General features: G+C 42.3%; 1 protein-coding gene across 1 annotated transcript in view; it reads left to right on the top strand.

Annotated features, from left to right (window-relative positions):
* Etv6 (ets variant 6) overlaps positions 1 to 21,795 on the top strand; it is a gene marked incomplete at its 5' end in the record, with an annotated part of 213,600 nt that overhangs the window by 181,421 nt on the left and 10,384 nt on the right. Inside the window, 1 exon segment of the mRNA XM_013511474.1 lies at positions 11,425 to 11,970. Within this exon segment, the coding sequence (XP_013366928.1) occupies positions 11,425 to 11,970 (546 nt within the window).

The following is a 21,795-nucleotide window of genomic DNA, read 5'->3' on the forward strand; positions in this document are numbered from 1 at the left end:
GAAGTGGTTCAGATTTGGGGATATTAGCATGTCCATAGTGAGGTCTTGGGGAGGGGACCCATGTCTAAACGTGAAGTTCACTCATATTTTATATATACCTTATACACAGAGACAGAAGACCATTTTACACAGTATTTTTAAAGTTGTCATTTTCAGCAGTTTACCAGTGTACTTGCATTTTGACTGCACCCTGTCACAGTTTTCTACTTGTGTGTCAGGCTGGCGCTCAGGTTTCAGAGCTGAGGTCACTTCAGATTTCTGATGTTGGGTTAGAGATGCTTAATATGTATATGAATGGCAGAATAGGGTACTCCAGAGGGGGCCCCACTCGGCTCCTAAGCAGCCTGGCACAGTGATGCAAAGAGTGAAATAGAAACACAAGGCTTATTCAGCCTCCAGGACTTCACCTCACCCAGCCACCAACTTCACCAGTTCAGATGCTCATAATTTCACAATGGGAATTTATATCACAGAACAAATGCGTCTTGTTTAATGTGGCAACAGTTCCCCCACACATCTCCTCCATGTGTGCATGACACTGAGATGTCACCTTCCTGACGAGCAGTCACGTGGCAGTGTCAGGAGGTAGGAGGCTGGTGTTAGCACAGGGCTTCCCCTTTGTGCCCTGGAGAGGAGGAGGATCACACTGATCCTGACCCTTTATTCTATAAACACTTGTTATCTCTACAGTGTACTCTGTCCGAGAATCCTGTCAGGCCTTGAGCAAAACAGTCATCAGATTACCACCTACATCCAGGAAAACCAGTATTTCCACTCTCTTCCCTTATTACCTATGAGAAGGGAGGGCAATATTATATAATTAAGTTAACCTTATAATGTTTCATGCTGAGATACTTGGAATAATGACACTGGCTCTATGAATAAGTAGTCTAGGACAATAGGTATAAACCACAACTATCCCCAACAAACTGGGATGAGGTGGGGTGTGTTGAGAAACATTTTAAAGGATGGGATCTGTAAGTCAGGAAACCAGGTTGGAATCCTCCATTCTACCAGAGAATATCATGAGGGCAAACTTTCTTATTTCTCAGGTTCTTGGTTTCCTTGTTTATAAGATGGAGTTTAGACTGAATGCTGTCTAAGACGTCTTACAACTCTAAAATCCTACTGTTATACCCAAGCGATACAAAGATGAATAAGACACATTCTTCACCCTCAGCAACTGAAATACAGAAAATCATAACAGAGTTCTGCCTGGCACTACCCAGAAAGAGCAGAAAATCTCTTTTGTTCTCACTTGTCTCATTCTGTCAAGAATTTCTGATACTTTTACCCATCTGGTAGCCAAACTAAGAGTAGCATCATGTATTTACTAATGAAAAGTTCAGTTTAACTAATTTTGTTTTCTTTGACTATTATAACTCACTTTATCTGTGCAACATGAGTGAGATGGTAGGTACGTAGGTGGTTATATAGAAAGGGACAAAATAAGTGATATTTGTACTTCTTGCCCAAAAACCAGGAAACAAATCATTTTTAGAAATTTGGGGCTAGCAAGTGATTATAAAATAAAATTTTTATATATACCGTTTACTGGCAGCCTCTTTTAATACCTTAGTTTCCAAACTCAGATGCTTTTAGATTTCATGGAACTAAGAGTAACAGATTTTAGCTCCTTTCCAAAGAAAGGCTTTGTTGCACAAAATACTGCATATATCCCTTTGCCACTGGTCCTGTGGTTCTGGAACTACTTGAGTAGTGGTTTCCTGAAAGCTCACTGGGCCATAAAATAAAAGATTCTGGTCTTGGCTGAAGTCTCCAAGTAGTACCAGCTCTGCAGAGTGCCCCGCACAGAACTGGACAGACACAATCTATAGGAAGAAGGAGCAAGATCCATGTTTCTCTTAACATTCTCGTTCCATCAACCCACTGGGGGCCCTCCTGTCGTTTAAACTCTTCAGTCCACCCTTTCCTATGCCCCAACTAAAAGACTATGGGAAAGCATTTTTATTATTTTCATTGGAGAATATTCACATACTCAGTGCTGTGATCATTTCTGTGACAGTGGACAGTGCAGTTTCAAGTGGCACTCTAGTGGCAGTTTTTTGTCACAAGGTGAACATGGATATCTCATGTCATGATGAGAAGTTTCAAGCTTTGAAATTCTGTGTACCTCAGTTTTCCTTAAAACTATCCCTGGGAACACGCAGATAGTAGAGAGCAATCATTTCTTTGTGGGAGGCAGGAGAGTGACATGTTCTGCAATGGCCAAAATAAGTTGCATTTCTATGATTGCTTTCTTGAATGAAACATTACCCCACCACCACCACCACCACCACCAAACCCAAGTGCCCAAACATTGCTTTGGAGGAAGGAAATCTTAATAAGATAATTAAAGATGAGGTCTATGAATCCGTTTTATAATCACAGAATAATAGCTAACATTTATTGGGTGCTTGTTGCATGCCAAGACCTTGTAAGCTCTTAAACATTTAAATCATTTAATCTTCACAGCCACCCTATTAAAAGGTAATATTATTATCATCATTTTATAGACGAGGAAGTAGAAACCAAGGTCAATAAAGTAAAAAGTCCCCAGACCAAGTAGCAAAGCTTAGATTTCAGGGCAGGTAGGATGGACTCCCATCCTGTGTTTACTCCCAGTGCAGCAAAATTGAACTGACCAAACTAAAATTTTCATAAATACTTACTGTGCACACACCCTGAAAACAGGGAGAATGGTTGAAAGATGCATCAAAGTTGTGGAGATTAGTTGTGGAGTCGTAAAATGCCGAGGCAATTTTCAGACTACCTAACCGTGAGACAGAGTGGCAGATCTCAGCACTCCTGCTTAGAGTACTGCCCAGGGGAAACAAGCAGAACCTCAGGCAGCTTTTGAGACCCCAGCATATCTCTTTTGTTCATGATTTTTAAAACAGGGTAAATGGAACGAATGGATGGATGATTGGCTCCCTCAGAATGAAGGACAGGCTGTCATCCTGCTTGGGGACCAGCACTATGGTACAGGTCACTCCTGGAAAGACTACTCTCATCACAGCTGCTGCAGAGGTACAAGGGTAGTGGGAGTTTCTGTCTGCTCAGGCCATATCCTGTTACTGACTGCTGTAAAAATCATCCTGATTCTCTAGTCTTGCTAGAATGGTGCTGCAAGCTTGGGTTTGACGTCTTATACATTTAGCCATGTAGTACGTGATGACACCAAGAGCATAATGGTACACTCTGAATCCAATCTTCTGGGTTCAAATCCCAGCTCCTCAGTTTACCAGCTGTGTGTCTTTAGGCAAGTGACTTAACTTTCTTGTGTGTCCATTTGCAACAGAAGGACAGTAGTGGTACCTGTTTCATAGAATTGATATAAGAAGGAAATTACTTAATATGATAACTGTCCTTGAAATAGCACCTGTCAGATAGCAAGCAGTCAATAAATGTCACTCATTGTCATGATTCAGTATTTCTTACTACTACTTGGCTGAAGTATCTTTTTTTTTTTTTTTTATCTTGGTTGAAGTGTCTTCCTCCCTTTTTTGGTAAATTTATTTATTTTATTTATTTATTTTTTTGGGGGGTTTTTCTCCGAACTCAGGAACCGAACTCAGGACCTTGCGCTTGCTAGGCAGGCGCTTTGCTGCTGAGCTAAATCCCCAGCCCTTTGGTAAATTTATAATTGTGATAAAATGCACATAATGTAACACTATCTTATTTTTAAGTGTACTGCTTAGTAGTTGTAAGTATATTCACATTGTTGTACAATTTTTTTTATTAAAATTCCAGTTTTCTTAGGCTTACTGCAACTGCATGTACCTTGGGCCTACACCAGATTTGTGTATCCCAGGCAGAGGAGAGGCCTGTTGCCTGCCCTAGGATACCTCCAAGGATTAACTGGGTACCATTTGTAGCATGGTTTCTCCAAGGAAATACACTTAAAATGCCAGTCTTACTTTCAGAACACAGTCTGTTTTGAAGTCAGCACTGCTTGCCTTACCTTGAGGTTACCTGGCACATACACAGTGGTTCCTCTATGACATTTTGGGAACCTTTCTGTTTAAGGAAGGAAGGGTTTTGCCCCCTTTCCATTTCCATGTCTTGAATCTGGCAGCAGCTAATGAGAGATCCCACCAGAAGAAGAGCTGGCCCAAAGCTTGACTTCCTCTTTCCATCCTTATCGATAAGGAAATAGAAACGAAGAGCCCTTCTTCCTGGTGAACAGCCTATGTTTCAGGGCCTAGTGCAGCATGGCCTTTTGTCCTCTGACCTTTGTCCCCATGCAGTATTTGCTTGCCATGGCAAAGTGGGGGTACTGAATTGTGCAGTGGGCCTCTTGGCATCTCCTGTGAGCTTTCAGTCTTCTTCAGGGGAGACCCACTTACCCTCCCTGCCTCCTTCAGGCTACTTTTAGCTCTAGGGCTACCTTGCTGTCTTATGCCAGAAGTGTATGAATAAGAGATCCTTATATACATGAATAACTCTCCCAAGAGAGGCAGAAGTCTCCGAGAAACTTCCTTTTACCCCTAGGGAAATGCCATCAATGCTTTTGAGATAAGAGGACTCTGACCCGTTTGATTTCATCTCCAGAGAAGGGCTTTCTTGGTTTAAGGCTCTATCTTATTGTTCTCCCAGCTCCAAAGCTCTTCAGCCTTATCTTTGTGCCACCCTGACCCCAGTCCCTAGGTGGACAGGTTTACCTCCACTGGTCTAATTGGCTCATTTGAAATCCAATCCCTTTGATTTCTTAATTCACTGTTATACTGAGACTCATGGAGACTCCTGTGCTGCCTGTGAACAGCAAGACAGTTTACAGCCGGGAGCTGAAAGACAGGTCCCTCCGGGTCTGCAGATTGCAGTACGTGTTCTGTGCAGACCCCAGGGGAGAGGCAGCCGCTCCTGCCCTGAAGGAAGGTTAAGCCTGCAAGTTACCCATTTTGTTGCCTATAAAATTCTGGGAGCTTACGTAGGATTTATGGTTTTTTTATGACCTCAAACATAGGTAAATCCTATACTCCAAACTATGGGGCCATAGTCTTTTCAGGCCCTACAAGGGAATCCAGTGACTTGTCAGGATGAACAGACTGAAATGCCTGAGTGAAGTGTGAGTAGGAAGTCCCCAAACCATGCAGAATTTGTGCCTTGAGGACAAGGAATCAGAACAGGATGGAAGGGCATTATGAGCTTACTAGGGCTGCTGTGACAAAGTACCACAAACTAGGCAGCCACTGAAGTAACAGAAATTTACTGTCTCTGTGTTCCAGAAGTGCAAGATCCAGGTATGGCCAGTTTGGGTTCCTTCTGAGGGCTGTGGAGGAAGATCTGTTCCAGAGCCCTCTCCTCGCTTCTGGTGCATTGCTCACAATCCTTGGCATTCTAGACTTGGAATGACAAACACCAACTTTCTCATTTTGACCCAAATGCATATAAATGTATTCAGGATACTGACTAGGCCGATGGAGTTACAGAGTTAACTGTAATGGCTAAGATTTGGGTTCTGTTGGAACCCAATAGTCTGCTCCACTCCATACGTGGGAGCATGCTTTGCAGACTGAAACAAAGCCTGGAAGGTGTCATCACATACCTCATCATATAGCATTCCTCCTGTATGTATGCCTTTCTGTCCAGTCCTGTTCTATGGACATCAGTCATACTGCATGTTAAACCTCATTTGAACTAATTATACCTCAAGAACCCTCTTTCCAAATAATACCGCATTCTGGGGTACTGGGGGTTAGGACTTCAACCAATAAACTTGGGAGGAGCGGGTACCTGAGTATGCATGTGAAATACATTTCTGTTTCAAGAGCCTTTAATACAGCCTAGAGCCTTCAGCTTTTGCTTGGCTGTTTATATCATCCAGAGTTCCCACTAATATTTTACCAAATGGTGCTGGGATGTGGTCTCTTTTAAAACAATGTGTATCCAGGTGGGTGGAAACTGATGAGAGTTACCTGCTTGGTTGCTGACCGGCATCTCCCTGACTCCTTTGGTAGCCTGGGGAAAGCACAAAGGTGTAAGTGTGATCCTGGTCTAGAGATTGAAACGTGAGACTAACCTTCACTCATGCCTGGAAATTTCCCAGGCAAAACCCATGTCTTTCATGAAAGGCATATATTTTTTGTTTTAGGTTTACTTGCTATCTATTATTGACAACATGATTAAACTGGGGCAAATTTTCATGAATTTTAAGTAGAGAAACTTTTCTAAAGACAAAAAGAAAGAAGAGATCAGACCTTTTTTTTTTTTTTTTTAATCTAACGAGCACATTTAATGTCCTGATTTATTTTGACCTCTTTGGCGGTAAGAGGAGGAGGATGATTTGTGCCTAAAACAGGTCCACAAAGAGAAAGTTGGGATCAGAAAACACTTTCAACGAGAAAGACAGTTCCTACCAGTTCTTGGGCTTTCTTCCTCCCATCCTTCTGGGCCCACACTGACTAATTGTGTGTGGCTTTCCCTCCCTCTTCCTTGTGTATTTCCCTCCCATATCAAGACCTTCAGAAAGGAGGGCAATGTGGACCATTTCCCAGTTTCCCAGCTGGGCAGCTTACCAAGAACAAACCCAGACATCAAGGCCAGACCAAAAAAAAAAATCTTCATATTTTAGACAGAAGACTCCTACATCTGGGGGATTTAATGCACCCACTGTCCACACAGTGCATTTCCTGTGTCCGGAGCTTCTCTGCCTGCCGGCTCTGGTCTCATAAGTTTCCATACCCTGCTGCCAACTTATAATAACAGCAGCAGCAGGCAGTAGGGCAGGACGTCACAGCCTGCTCCACTCCATACGTGGGAGCATGCTTTGCAGACTGAAACAAAGCCTGGAAGGTGTCATCACAGACCTTTCAGCCTTGACAGTGGTTATGCCCAGACCACCAGGAGCCTGGAATTAAATACCCTCAGATCCAGTTCTCCACCATTAATGTTATCAACTTCATCAAGTACTTCCTCTTTGAGTGGTGTCTGCAGAGAGGTAAATAAATCAAGCTCCTCCAAGTCCTGTTCCTGCCCGGATCCTGAGTTAGAAGTAAAATCTGAGTTGAATTATCTAGAGCACTGTCTCACTCCTTCATTGTTCCCAAAGATCTGGGCAGGAACAGAGAGTGAAATCTCTCCAGGACATTACATCAGCTCCTCTCTTACCCTTGGCATGAGAGTTCCTTGCCCTGGGTGCACACCCACACGCTGTGCCTTGAAGCCAGAACTTCAAAGAAAGGCTGCAGGTAACCAGATTACTGACCAACGCCCCTGTCCATTGTGAAATTTATAAGGCGGGAAATGAATTCAGGAAATGGGATTTTTTTTTTTTTCAGTACATGGTCTTATCATCCTTAAGTATTTTTAAAGCTTAATAAGCTTTTAAGTAAAGAAAGACATTCTGAAAATGGCGTTTAGAAAAAAATATATGGAAGTTCAAAATGAAACTGTCTGGAGTAGTTACTTCCAATGATCATGTTCTGTGAAAAATGAAAAGTGAAACATGGACAAAAGATAAATTCGTTTTTATGGGCAGCAGAATTGAAATCCATATTAGCTATAAAAAAAAAAAAAAAAAACCTCGCCCTATCCCCAGAAGACTGCAGATCATTTCTATCATAAGATTATTAAATCTTAGCCATTACAGTTAACTCTGTAACTCCATCGGCCTAGTCAGTATCCTGAATACATTTATATGCATTTGGGTCAAAATGAGAAAGTTGGTGTTTGTCATTCCAAGCTGTACCTTCGCAGGGTTGATTAAGTACTTAAACAAGAAACTCTTTGTAATGGAACGTATCAAACCTATACCAAAGTAGAGAGAATTGTATAATGAAGCCCCATGTACCCACTCCCAGTTTTGGTCATCAATTCATGGCCAATCTTGTTTCCTCTGTCCTTCACCTACTCCCTCCTTCGCTCTCCGAGGTTATGTTAAAGCAAAACCCAGATATATCATTTTATCTGTAAATATATTAGTATAGGTCTAACAAGATGAGGACTCTATAAAATACAATATGAGCACATCACCTGAAAACCAGTAATTCACATTTTCCAACTATCTTGTAAATATTTTTTACAGTTTGAGTCAGAATCCAAACACTCTAAACACTGCAAGAGGTTGATGTGTCTCTTAAGTCTCTTTCAACCCATAGTTTCCCATCCATAGCCTTCTTTTGCAAGTTTGAGGACTGTCACTTTCGCTCCCTGGGTTGTTAAAAAGAATGTTTTCCCTGTACATGGTATGGGTTGAATACCCCTTATGCTTGGGTCCACAAGTGCTTTGGAATTTGGATTCTTCTCAAATTTTGGAATACTTACTAATGAGATAGTTTGGTTAATGGGGCCCAAGTCTAAACATAAAACTCATTTGTGTTTCTTATGCACAGAACACAAAGGTAATTTAATAAAATGTTTTAAATAATTTTGTTGATGAAACAAAATTTCACGGCTTAGAATTTTCTGTGTAAGATTGCGTAGATGTTCGAAAAGTTTCATGCTTTGGATTAAGGATGCTGAACCTATTCCTCCTGCTTACCACCACCACCGCCACCTCTCCCAGCTACTTTCAAGATTTTCTCTTTAACTTCAGTTTCCAGCAGTTTGACTGTAGTGTGCCTGAGTGTGGTTGTCATCGTGTTGTACTCTGCTTGGGGTTCTCTAAGCTTCTTGAATCTTTAAGCTTGTTGTTGATGATGATTTTGGTGGTGGTGATGATGTTGTTGTCTTTGTTACTATATTTGAGTACAGTCTGACCATTAACACCCTCCCCCATTCTTTCTGCATGCTCCTTCTTGGACTCCAGGAGTTACCTGTTTATTAGATGACTTGATGTTGTAATTTGCTTGTTTTTAATTTTTATTGATTTCAAATTTTCTAACCCTTTCTTCTCTCATCTCCAGTATGCTATTAAGTTCCTCCAATCTAATTTCCCATCTCTGATACTGTATATTTCAGTGCCAGGATCTTCTTTTTGTTTAACAGTTTCCATTTTGATAGTTTCTGATGTCACGCATGGTGGCCATCATTTCCTTGAAATGCATGAATTTATTTGGAATAGCTACATTAATGTCCTTTGCTAGTACTAACATCTCAGTGATTTCAAGATGTTTGTCTTGAATGCCTTGCTCTGGAGTGTAGGCCACATTTTCTATTTCTTCTCATGTCTAGAAAATTTTTATGAAATACTGAACATATAGATAACACATTATAGGGACTTTGAAGTGTTATATTCCTCTGGAGTGTTGACTTTTGTAATACCAGGCAGTTAATTTATTAGCAGTCACTTTGAACTTGTGCAGTCTCGGTCTTACATTTCATTAGGGCAAACCTGTTTCAGTTTTGCCCTAAGATGCGGCCATTATAAGGTAATGGATACCCTGTCGTATTTACAGACCCTTCTAACTTGATGAGACTCAAATTATGAACTTTTGTATCTACTTCAGTAACCAGTAGCTGAGATTTCTGCTCATGTCTTTCAACTATGCAACTCTTGCTTTTGAGGGGCTTCCTTAGTGTTTCCCCTACAGATGTTTTTCAAGAGGCAGATGAGAATTTGAGAGAATGTTCATATGGCATTCTATAGCCGTCCCTTCGGAGGCTCCTACAATTTTCTGCCATTCTATCATCTATAAATTTTATCCTGTGACAGCTCATGCACTGATCTGTTCATCTTGTAACTGCCCTCTGCCATGTAGGCCGGCGAGCACTCTCAGGGGAAATCTGTATAAATATATGTCTCTCTGTACAGTTTCCTCCTTTCAAGAATAAAATCCCCTTCAATTTCTGTGTGCTTTTCATCATTCCCTGTCTTCACATAGTTTTTTACAAACATATTTTATCCAGATTCTATCATTTCTAGCTGTAGGAAAGTTAGTCTGGTACAAGCCACTCAGCCATTATTAAAATTGGAATCTCTCCTCTCCGTTATAGGTAAGTGATGGCAGATCATAAATATTTCATCGCTCTTTTCATATCTAACCATAGAACCTGGATGCTAGTACTTGGCAAAATACTGAGATTCTCCTTACTCTTTTATATACTTACATAGCAGTCCGTTGCTTAGAGACATATTATAAGTTACTTTAAAAGTTTTGTATTGATAGCTACGCCAGTGATTAAGCACTTTTGAATTTATGGCAGCAAATTACACATTAGTCACAAAATAAGATCGTCTTTGCCTTTAAGATGATCTTTTAATATCATGAACAATATTTCCTTTGTTTACTACCTTATGTGCTAGATGAGATCTAGTGGAACTTAAAAAAAAAAATCTCTTATTTTCCAGTGTCAAATCTGAAGAAAGCACTACCCCTGCCTCTGTTTACTGGCCTTGTCAGATTCCCATATCTCCTTTATGAGTTCTTTATGTAGATACTGTCTTCAGTGGTCAAAGGTGACATCTTTGACTTGTTATACTTAGAACCTTTTGGTGAGACAGCTCAGAGGACATATGTGACCAGAGAATTCCTTAAGTTGGATGTAGAACATATGTGACCAGAGAATTCATTAAGATGAATGTGAAACCCTCTAGAAAATGCCATTTCATGGGCAGATCCCTGTCCTTCTGAGCCTTAGCAGGGATCCCAGAGCCTACCTTTGTGCTGGTGTATCCCTGAGCCAACCCCCAGAGCTACGCCGATTACTGAGCTATACACACTTTTGACTTTGTCCTCAGGAGCTTGTAAATTCAAGTGGGGTGGGGCGCATGTGCTGTTGGGATATCCATCCATCCTTCTTTTTATCTGTGCCTGTCTCTGACATTTGTAGGGTCTGTGCACTCAGCAATGAGGTGCTCCTAAAAGTCTCTCAAACACAAGGTTATTGTTCTGTAAAAGACTTCTTCTGTTCATGCTGAAACCAAGTTTTGATAGGACTTTGTGCCCTAGTTTCTACGTGACAAAGTGCTATTGCAGTGTGTATAGAAATTCTGCAATCTGTGTGGACTCAGCTTTTGATCTCTCAATTGGTTGTGTGACCTTGGGTAAATTGGCTCCGTTTTATCATCTATAAAATAGGAGCAGTAGTGATCTGTTCTGCTTAAGAGTAAGTTGTAAACAAAGTCTAGTGCCTAAATATCATCAGTGTTAGTCATGATCATGATTAGCAATAACAACTCCTGGACATAGATTCTTACAGCCAATTTTTCATATTCTCTAAGTCAGTTAGAAAATTCTCTAAGGGCCCTTCGCCTCTCTGAAACCCACATGGAAGAGTCAGGTGAGATGAGAAAGGACGGAAGTTGGGCTTGTGTTTATCGGCATCCAGGTGGCGGCTCCAGTGTTTGTAGACATTCCTAGCTTGCGCAGCAATAGGAAAACAATTTCAAGTATGTATACTTGACTTCTGTGTAAGCAACAGAAAGAGCTGCGTCCCAGGGAGAAGGGAGCTTTGTGAACAGGTCCAGCTGCCTTTAGAGCCACCATGAGGCCACTGGCCTGCCAGTTTACGGGGTCTGATTGTCTTTTCCCTGCCCCACAGATAACTGTGTCCAGAGGACCCCCAGGCCATCCGTGGAGACTGTGCACCACAACCCTCCCACTATTGAACTCTTGCACCGCCCTAGGTCACCCATCACGACAAATCACCGGCCTTCTCCCGACCCGGAGCAGCGGCCCCTCCGGTCCCCCCTGGACAATATGATCCGCCGCCTCTCCCCGGCTGAGAGGGCGCAGGGACCGAGGCTCCACCAGGAGAACAACCACCAGGAGTCCTACCCTTTGTCAGTGTCTCCCATGGAGAATAATCACTGCCCGCCATCCTCCGAGTCCCACCCGAAGCCCTCCAGCCCCCGGCAGGAGAGCACCCGAGTGATCCAGCTGATGCCCAGTCCCATCATGCACCCTTTGATCCTGAACCCCCGGCACTCCGTGGATTTCAAACAGTCCAGGCTCTCTGAGGACGGGCTGCACAGGGAAGGGAAGCCCATCAACCTCTCCCACCGGGAAGACCTGGCTTACATGAACCACATCATGGTCTCAGTGTCGCCGCCGGAAGAGCACGCCATGCCAATTGGGAGAATAGCAGGTGAGTGAGCTCGCCCCCGTCGCTGCCTGAGCATCAGGGGACCTGACACAGCCCTCCTCCCTCCTCAGAACCTTGCAGCTGGCTTCACACTGTTGTCATTTGTGTGCCTGCAATGGCTCTGGGAGGCCAAGTGGAGGCTTCAGCCTGGATGAGGCAAAATCCCTAATGGCCTGGTTAATGAGCCACGGGGAGGGAGTAGTTAATGAGCCTCAGAAATGTTAAGAAACAAATGTCCTAGGTCCAGCTTACAAGGAGAGTCACATCAGAATCGTGGCTAAGCGAAAACATTTAAAATAAAAGGTTTATGAGCATGCTAATAGCCCTGTCCTGAAGTTTCTAGCAGCTAATTAATGACCAGACACAGCATAAAGAATCTTTGTCTCAGATTCATGCCTGTAATTCCATCCTATGGGTAGCTTTCACCTTGAGAGGGGGCAGGAAAGGAAAAAAAGGATTATGGGGTTGGAGGCAGGTGTTGCCCGGACTTTTGGACAGAGGAGACCACTCCCAAATTCCTTTTATTTTATAATGACAAGTTCAAATCTGCTTACATAGGACAAGAAAGCAGTAGAAACCAGTGAAGAAAAATCTACTCATTCCATTTTGACTAGTCCGCTCATAATTGACATGAAATCATTCTCCAAAAGCCTCATGCCTGGTTTGGCAAGGCAAACTCTTCCCCTCAAGTCTCTCCATTCATGAGGCATTTGTTGAGCACCTACTGTGTACAGGTGAATGTCTCAGGTATATGGCATGCAGACTTGATTTCATATACAATACCTTTTTCATCCAGCATTGGGGATTCAGTGGGAGACAAATGTGAAAAACTGTAAGATACAAGGCAGAAAGGAGTATATCCTGTGTCCCATGCATGTCGGGTATAAGTGTTCGTTGCACACCTGCTGTGTGCCACAAAGCGAAGAAAAGAAAGATCTGTTGTGACTGGAGGAACCAAGGTTTCACAGTGGTAGCTCAGTACTGAAGTGGTTATGCCCTCCACAGTAGGAAGGAGGCCTGGAGGTAGAGAGCAGACCTGCGCGGGTACAGGTGAGAAGTGCCCCTTCCTCCGGAAGCCCACCGGATACAGCAGTGCCCACAACAGGTGCTTCTAGAGGCCTCCTCCGCCTCTGACTTGTCCTTTTTTTGTTTGAATCGTTGTTTGTCGAGCCCTAAACGCACCTCCAATGTTGAGTCAGTTTTGTTGTTGTGAATAATTTACATCAGGCATGTTGAAGCAAGGATGTAAAATGGAATCTGGGGACATAGCTCAGTGGTAGAGTGCTGACTTAGTGTGTGCCAAGCCCTACGTTTAATCCCAAGCACCATAAAAGGGAAAAAAAGGGAGAAGGGAGGGAGGAAGGAGAGGGTAAATAAATATAAGTTTAAATTTACATGTTTCCTATGAGAATGGAATAGATTTTGGATCCGATTCAAAATGATGCCTCAGGTTTTGGGGGAGTGGAGATCGGGGTGGGTTATACTAACAGATAAGGTTAGCCATGAGCTCACTGTGGTTAAATGGCCGGGTGATGGATGAATGGGGATTTACCTTGTTCTCTTTCCTCTTACATGTACACTGAGGGTTTTGTTTTTGTTTTTATTTTGTGGTATTAGACATCACCCCACTTGGTTTTCTTTTTGGTTTTGTTTTTTTTTTTTTTCTTTTTGAGACAAGGTGTCACTAAGTTGCCCAGTCCGACCTTGAACTTGGGGTCTTCCTGCCTCAAACTCCCCATAGCTGGTATTATAGATGCGTGCCACCATTTCCTGGGGTTCTTAAATAATTAAAAACTGCAAAGGTGGGGAGATAGGGAACAAAGAGTTTAGGCAGAACATGTTAATTTCCTCAGGTAATTGGAAAGAGAAGATAGGGCCAGAGTATTGCTGTGAATGATATAAATGATCTTATGCTTTCCAGGCAAGACCCTTCTTGTCTGCATTGTCTGTACAACAGGACTTGACATTTTGCAGATCCTTTTTTTATTCAAGACCGGGTCTCACTGTGCAGTTCAGGCTGGTCTAGAGCTCACTTTGTAGCCCAGGCTGGCTTTGAACTCGCAGTGATGCTCCTGCCTCAGCCTTCTGAGTGCTGGAATTACAGGTGTGCGCCACCACACCCACACACCACAGTGAGCTTGCAGATCATTTGTAGTTGTTAATAGTTCTCAGGACAGCTCCTGAGAACTCCTTGCAGTAGAGTATTACTGGTATGTTCCTTTCATGTGCATGGGTCATCTGTACAGGGGAGGAAAGCACAGAGGAAACTGAGCCCCAACATCAGGCAGGGGCTGGGGGACGCGCCGCTCTCAACTGCTGTCCCTAGTGCTGCCCTTGTGAGTCTGGCTTTCTTGTCAAGGTCTTTGATGTCCACACCCACCACACCATCTTCATCACACTCCTTGGGAATCTAAGATAAGCCTGTGGATCAAGACAGATGGCTTAGACATGTAGTTATTTCCCCCTTGTTTAGTAAGTTGGTAAGTTTCAAAACATTAGTCTCTTAAAATTATACCACCGTTCTTTAAAAATCTGACTCCTGAACATAAGTGTTGTCTGTGGATGGATCCTGTCTCATCTGTTAAGGAGCTCCATGGAAGTTTGTACTGACCACAGGCTGAACATTGTGTCTGGAACACGCAGAAACAGGAGTCTGCTTTTCTTATGGCTTCGGGAAGTCAGCGTGTTCATGTAAAATAACCCTCGGGTCCAGATCTTTTGAGGAATGCTAATTTAACTCCTTCGGTAGGACAGAGTCCTCTAAAATGAATTAGTAATGCTGTCGTCTATTCAGAAGCTTTAAATGTCCAGATATGTGCATTAACCAACTTAACCAAAGCCAAGATTAACTAACTTAACTGAAAGCTGTTGTTGTTCCCAGGAGTGAAATAAGAGGAATGGACTGGGTAGTCTTTGAAATTCCTTCCCATTCTGCAAGTCTGCAGTCTGACACTAGTCCTGATTCTGTAACTTCCTGAGAAGGTCTCATTAGTTCTTGGGTCCCTTGTTCTATGAGACACCCCTGCCTCTCTACCTTAATCCTCTGTTGTCTTTCTGGATTACTCGGGTCCTTGGAAAATGGATCATGTTCATTAGAGGTCAAATTCATTAGGTAGTTCCTGTGTACAGTGTAAGGTTCTTTCCTTACTGAGCAGCCATAAGAAGCTGTTAATCTCTATAAAGCAGCTGTGAGATGAGAAAACTTAGTTTCTTAAAACTCTTTAAATGTGCATAGCACAGAAAGAAGGTGCTGCGAAATGTCACGCTGATGAGCACCATAGCTGGAGGATGTAGATGGAAACAGTCTTCATGAATGTGGGTCAGGAAACAAAGCCCAGTTCTTGCCATTCAGAGGCAATTTGCTCAGAGAAACTTAGGAGTCAGCCATTCAGACACCTGTGTTTAAAACACTGTACTGCATTCTTGCAGGAGCAGGAATTCACAAAGGTGTAAGACACAGTCTTTATCATAAAAGAGCGGAGCACAGTTAGCTATAAAATAGAAGCACGTGATTCGTGTCTTTGGAAAGCTCCTAAAAAGCACTGTTGGGGATCAGGGAAGGCTACATGGAGGGCTGGCTCTTAGCTAGGCTTAAAAGAACACTTAGAATATGGACAAGGGGGGATGACAGCAAAAGAAGTCCTTCCAGAGGAAGAGAACTTGCAGGAGCAAACACAAAATAAGGGCCAGTGTATCTTTCTCTACTTCAAGTACAAATGTAAACCTAACAATCCAGAGCAATATGGGTCAATTAAAAAAATTCATCATTTTTCACTAATATATATATATCTGCAGTGCATCATACAATTAAAAGGTTACACGCAAAGCTGTGATAGTCTACTTCGGTGTTTACCATGTAGAAAAACTAAAATTACAAAGAAAATTCAGTAGGTGGTTGATAGTTTAAATGCAGGCCATAAATTAGATCTATTTAATTATGTAGCTTATTTTAACTTTTAAAGGATAAGAAGGACTCTGATGAGAGTTTAAGAGGTTAGAATGGTTGGCATTTATAGGAGAGTTTAACGGGACAGAGTGAGATAAGTTCCCTAGGTTCTGTATTTATCGAATGGCCAATGATACATATTACGATGAGCAGGTTGCTTTTCTTTCCCTAGGTGTATTTTCTACTTAGCGTCTTCAGGAAAGGACTGCTGGGTATTGAGGGGTAAAAGGAAACATCTGTCAGTCTTCTAAAACATTTCTCTACCTATAAGTTTCACTGGCCTGTGTCTCCACCCTATTCCATAGACAGAGGGTAAGTGGCCTGGAGCATGTGTAGGTTGATACGGTACAACTAGTTCCCTGTTATCCACGGTGTCAGTCACCACAGTAAACCAGGGTCCAAAAATACTGAATGGAAAATTCCAGAAATTTGTAAGTTTTAAACCTTTATTACAGTATATCACGATTGCTCTATTTCATGAGTTGTTAAGCTCTTACCGTGCCTAACTTATAAACATTATCATAAGTATGTATACAGAAGAGAAAATATATATAAGGAGTTTAGGCATCTCCTAGAGGTCTTGGAACGTAACCCTAAGGGACACTACTTGCATTGAAATCCTTTCTTAGGACCAGATGAAATTTCAAAACTAGAGTATCTTTTATAGGTGAAAGAACTAGCTGAGATTCAGCCTCATCAACAGCACAGCCTCCTATAGTTTCTGTCTAATGTAGAAATGCTTCCCCAAATGCTGTTTGCTTCTACCCTAGGACCCTCAAGTGGAGATTGACAGCTATGGCCAGATTCAGCCAGCACCTGTTTTTTAAAGCCAGGCTTTATTGAAAACCACACCTATTTATTTAGTGTTGTCTGTGTCTGCTTCTTTGCCACAACTAGAGTGGAGTAGTTCCAGCGATTGTATGGCCACAAAGCCTAAAATATTTACTAATTAACCTGTTAAAGAGAATGTTTGCTACCCACTGCTCCACAGCACAATGCCTCCATGTAGTCAGTATACTGGGCATCACGGGCGTAATAATGTAGGTGTGGGTGTAGCAAACATTGTCCTTGCTTTCAAGGAAGCACTTGCACTGTAGATTGTGAGGCAAGTCTAAGAGATGAAAGGAACAATAACAAATGGTTTAAGAGAGTAGACAAGTTCTGGGCTGCAGGCTACATTTGCAGAACAATCCAGGAGAGCTGCAATAACATCATTCACGTGAATTAAATACAACCACATAAATTGTTTCTTTGCACATTTAAATTATATAGCTCTTTGTTCATTATTCAAAGCTCATCATGTGTCTACTATGTGCTAGGCAGGCACTATTCTAGGTAACAGACAGGTATCGCACCTGTCTCCAAATGCCAAATTGTGTGTTTGCTGACATAAAGCAGTATCCCACTTGCTTTATGCCACTAAACAAACCAAGCACCTACTTTTTTTTTTAAACTAAAGATAGCTAGATCTTAAAAAGGCAAATTTTAAGTTATTTTGGTTTTCTCTTAAAGTTCTTCAGTTCCCTTAGCTACATGATTGTTCCTAGGCCTTAATCCAAAAATCTGCTAAGGAAGAAAGATTCATTGATAAACTAAAAATTGTCCTATAATCCTTTCTTAGCCCTTCACTTGCTACATAGAAGCAGGTACTTCAGAGGTCTGTACAGATTCAGATGTTCAAAGCCGCTGACTCACCTAAATTGACAATATTTCCTTTCTTGTGTTCGTCTGACAGTTTGTGCTTTGAAGTCTGTTGATCTTGACAACTTGAATTTCTTCATGGTTTGTGAGGAGGTCACTGAATTCCCTCTCAGCTTGCAGCCTCCTCACTCCCAGTCCTCTTAGAGTGTACCTCGTGGAACTCTCTCAGATCCTTAAAGGAAGCCTTGTAGGCTTTAAAAATGTACATGTTTATTATCTACCAAAGTTACGTCTTTAACAGAAACAAAAAGAGTCTAATCAGGGAGACCCGAGTCTCCTGTGAAGCTTGTTTTATCACCCTGCTCAAAGAGTGTACTTTTCCTGGTTTGGTTTTATTGACTGGAGGAGTTCTGTGCACATAGAAACTCAATCCAGGAAGCCTCTAATCTTACATCAGCTGAAGCAAAAGAAGGATGGAACAGGGAAGCAGGGGGAAGCCTGTCCTCGGGGTCCTCCAGGGCCAGAGAAAGCCACACTGAGCCCTGACCTCTTGCTTCCATCTCACTGTGTCAGAGGCACTTGAATTTTTTTTTTTCCTTTGTAAATTCAGAGGCACTTGGATTTTTATTTTCTTCAAGGCCTCAGGAGTGGCCTTGAAGACAGAAGGACATCATAGAAGTCTACTGGGGTTAGTATGACAGTGAGGGGGACAAGTCTCATCCCTGGGCCTCTAGTAAGATGCGGAGGTGTGCGTGTGTGCGCCTGCCTTTACACACATGTATACTGGTATAAAAAGTCTGTGGTTGGAGAAAAGAAAGGACAGGGTTATGGGATGTATCCATTAGCCAAAAGGATTCCAGATTTTGTGTACCAGCTGAAAGCTCCACTTCCTCCTGCCCCATCTAGGGAGATAATCCTCCAGAGACCCCTGTGCCCATCTGCTTGACCTAGGGTCCAGTTGACAGCCCCCCACCAAGTACCTGAGGGAAAACCCAAATGCTGCAGGTGGCAGCACTGCAATCCAACTGTCATCTCCAATGCAGAGGGACTCAGTGTCCCTGAGGCTTCATTTCCTCATCTGTAATTTTGGGACTGCCCATCCTGGGCATTTTTATTTATTAATGAGACAACATGAATAATACCACAAGTAGGTTCGTTACAGAAGCTCGGCATCCCTCTTCTGCCTCATCGTGGAGAGGCTGTGCAGCGGCTCAGAGGGACAGTGCAGCAGCCCTCAGAGCTGGCCTGGGGCACTGACACCCAGCCGGTGTGGGTCATGTTTGTGTCAAGCCAGTGCTGAGATGCAGAATGTGCTCCTGCAAGGCCAGCTTGGCTTTCTTGCTTGCAGGTTTTTCTGTATTCCTCCCTCAAGGAGGGAAGCTCTGCCTGCTGTCCCTACGAACCGAGGAGCTAGATTAAGATTGTCATTAAGGTCTGATGAGCCCTGGGAAAGGGTCTTCAGTCCAGCCAGAATATTCAACTTGGCTCTGACTTCTCACACTCGGGGTGAGTCACTGTGCTTTATTTTCAGTGTGAACAACTAAGAAATCAAAGAGTCCTAAAGAAAAGGAAGTTTCAGGACAATGTTTTTAAAGGATAGACGAGCAACAGCACCATGGCTGGGCGGAAGGTAATAGGAGGAGACTGGAAATTCCAGTTTGCTTAATGGTACACATGTCTGTTACACTGTGTCCCCAGCTCCCTGCAGTCCCTGGATGTGAATTCCCAGGCTACTCCCACCCTGAGCAAAGCTGAGATGGTACTTGGTTCTAGCCACGGGCTGACTATAAGCTGGGACAGGAGTGTGAGACCAGTGTCCCTGGCCTGCTGCTACATACGTTCTGTCCCCAGAACTGGGAAGGTCCAGCTTGTCTGCAGCTGTGGTCCCCCTCCCCCATGAAGCCACAAGGCCTTTGTATTCCCTGTCTCCACTCCCCACACTGCCCTGCAGCGTGCCACTGTGCACACGTGGTTTCTGTTTTCCTAAGCCATAGCAAAACACAGCCAGTGGCCCTTTAGAAACACGCCTCTGCATATTAACACGGAGTGGGCTGTTTTGGATTTATCAACCTTCTGCTTTTAGGCAATGGCTGATCCAGAATGGAAGAGGGGGAAAAAAGTGACTGAGTGGCATTTGCCCCCTGCATCTTATAAACCCATGTTTCCATGGGCAGTTTCTCCACCTCGGCATTCTTGCTCTTTGGGCTGAACACTAATTCTCAGTTGTGGGGCTTATTCTGTGCACTATAAGCTATTTAGCACCAGCCCTGGCCCCTTCCACTAGATGCCCGAAGCACTCTAGGTCCCAGTTATGACAGAAACATCGCCATACAAAATCACCCCAGATTAGAGCCGCTGCTTCAAAGCACAGTCATAACTTTTTGTTTTGTGTGTTACCTGTTTTGTTGCTGAATTTGAAATAAGTTCATCAGTTTCTTGAGTTTTTAAAAATTAAATAGAGGTCCTTAGCATCCCTCCCTGTTGAGTGATTCTATATATGATATTATGGTTTATAAACGTTCATTTAAAATTTTCACTTGGGCTTTAAAACAATATAAAATTACTTGGAAACTTTCCTGAAGGTTAAATTAGCCACCATGATTATACATTCCCTTTGTCCAGAAACTTGACTTGCCTACTCAAAATTTTTAAATATCAGTTTTGTCTAGCATGTTTTTTTTCTTTAGAAATCATGTTGGTTATGTGTGAATTGCCCATCTTTTTACAATCTCTCCTCAATAAGTTTATACAATGAGTCTCTGGTAGGAGACAGATGTGGGAGTAAAAATATTTCTCCTTAACCACAGGAAGGGATTTTTTACAATGCCTTTTAGCAGCGGATGCCCAGGGTACCTCACCCAGCAGGAAGCAGAGAGAACTCTCTTTCTACAGTGGGAAAGTGGCATTTTATTCTAGCTAAATCCTTCCATAAACTTCCTCTCATAGAAGAGACGATCCAAGTAATGGACAATTTCTTTAAAATACCCATATGTCTTGCTATAGAAGAAGGCCCTTTAGTTTAAGAGAAACACATATTAAATTAACAAATGCCTTTGGATATAAAAATTTTTATACAAGCATATTCACTTGTGGTGGGATGGACTTTTGTTTGTAGAATTTGGTATGTTTTTATTACATAGTAGTAAGCATTTTCATTGCTGATCAAAAAAATCACTTCAATGCAAACGTGGGTTTTGACAAACATGGAAGATTCTAGATAGACTCTGATTATAGCCTCCAGAAGATCCAGGGAATGAAGGAGGATGTACCTTTTATGTAATAGAAATCTTAAAAACAAACATGATTCATGGATTGAATTTCAGTTGTTAAAAGGTGGGGGATGGTATTATGGTCAAGAAGTTATTTTTATCAACTTTTTAACCAAAGAAAGCAATCGACAGTGTTACAGTTCACTTACACTCTGAGTTTGAAACAACTTCTTTATGTCACACACTGTTGCTACCTCCATTAATGACTGAGGAATTCAATGTCTTGAATGTCAACATATTTTTTTTATTACTCAGCGAACACTGAGTTTGCTAGATTAAATGTCATTTAAAGTGATAAGTCGGAAGCTAGTCTGGGGTTATTTTCAAATTTATGAAAGGAAAAAGTTCACAAGATACAAATGTTCTTGAAGATGGTAGGTAAAGTCTGTTTTCTGTTAAGCTCTGCCCTTCATTTGAAATCCAAAGATACTCTAGATCCCAGTTCTGTGCCTCTAGGGAACCACCATGGTACCTCAGTGCCGAGTGAGCCTTCACTTGGAAAAATTGTCTGGTTGGCATTTCAACTGTTTTTTGAGAAATAGAATATACTGTGACAGTAAAAGAGAGATAAGGAACAGGGGAGTGAAACCTCTGCATTTGGGGATGTCTGCTTTCAGTTCATATAGTAGGCCTCAAGATAGTTTATGTTAAATAAAGTTTATTATGTGCACATTAGAGAACCCCATTCCCATCTCAAAGGAATCCAAAGGTGTCCTCAGCCTCTCTGCAGTGAATTACAGGGAGACAGATGAGGGGTTGTATGTAACCCATTTTTATTCTTCCCAGTTTACTATATGATTACATTTGGTTTGTCAGATTTTCCAGCTGGGAGAGATTATGAAAAATTAAAGTGTATTTGCCATTTAATGGACCCAAAGTGCCATTTAATGGACCCAAAGTTAAATGCACAGCTTAGTTCTTAGTCTGCTCAAGCTGCTATAACAAAATAGCATAAACTGGGTAAATTATAAA

Source organism: Chinchilla lanigera, unplaced genomic scaffold (genome assembly GCF_000276665.1).
Source record: "Chinchilla lanigera isolate Chin_1 unplaced genomic scaffold, ChiLan1.0 scaffold00012, whole genome shotgun sequence".
NCBI lineage: Eukaryota > Metazoa > Chordata > Mammalia > Rodentia > Chinchillidae > Chinchilla > Chinchilla lanigera.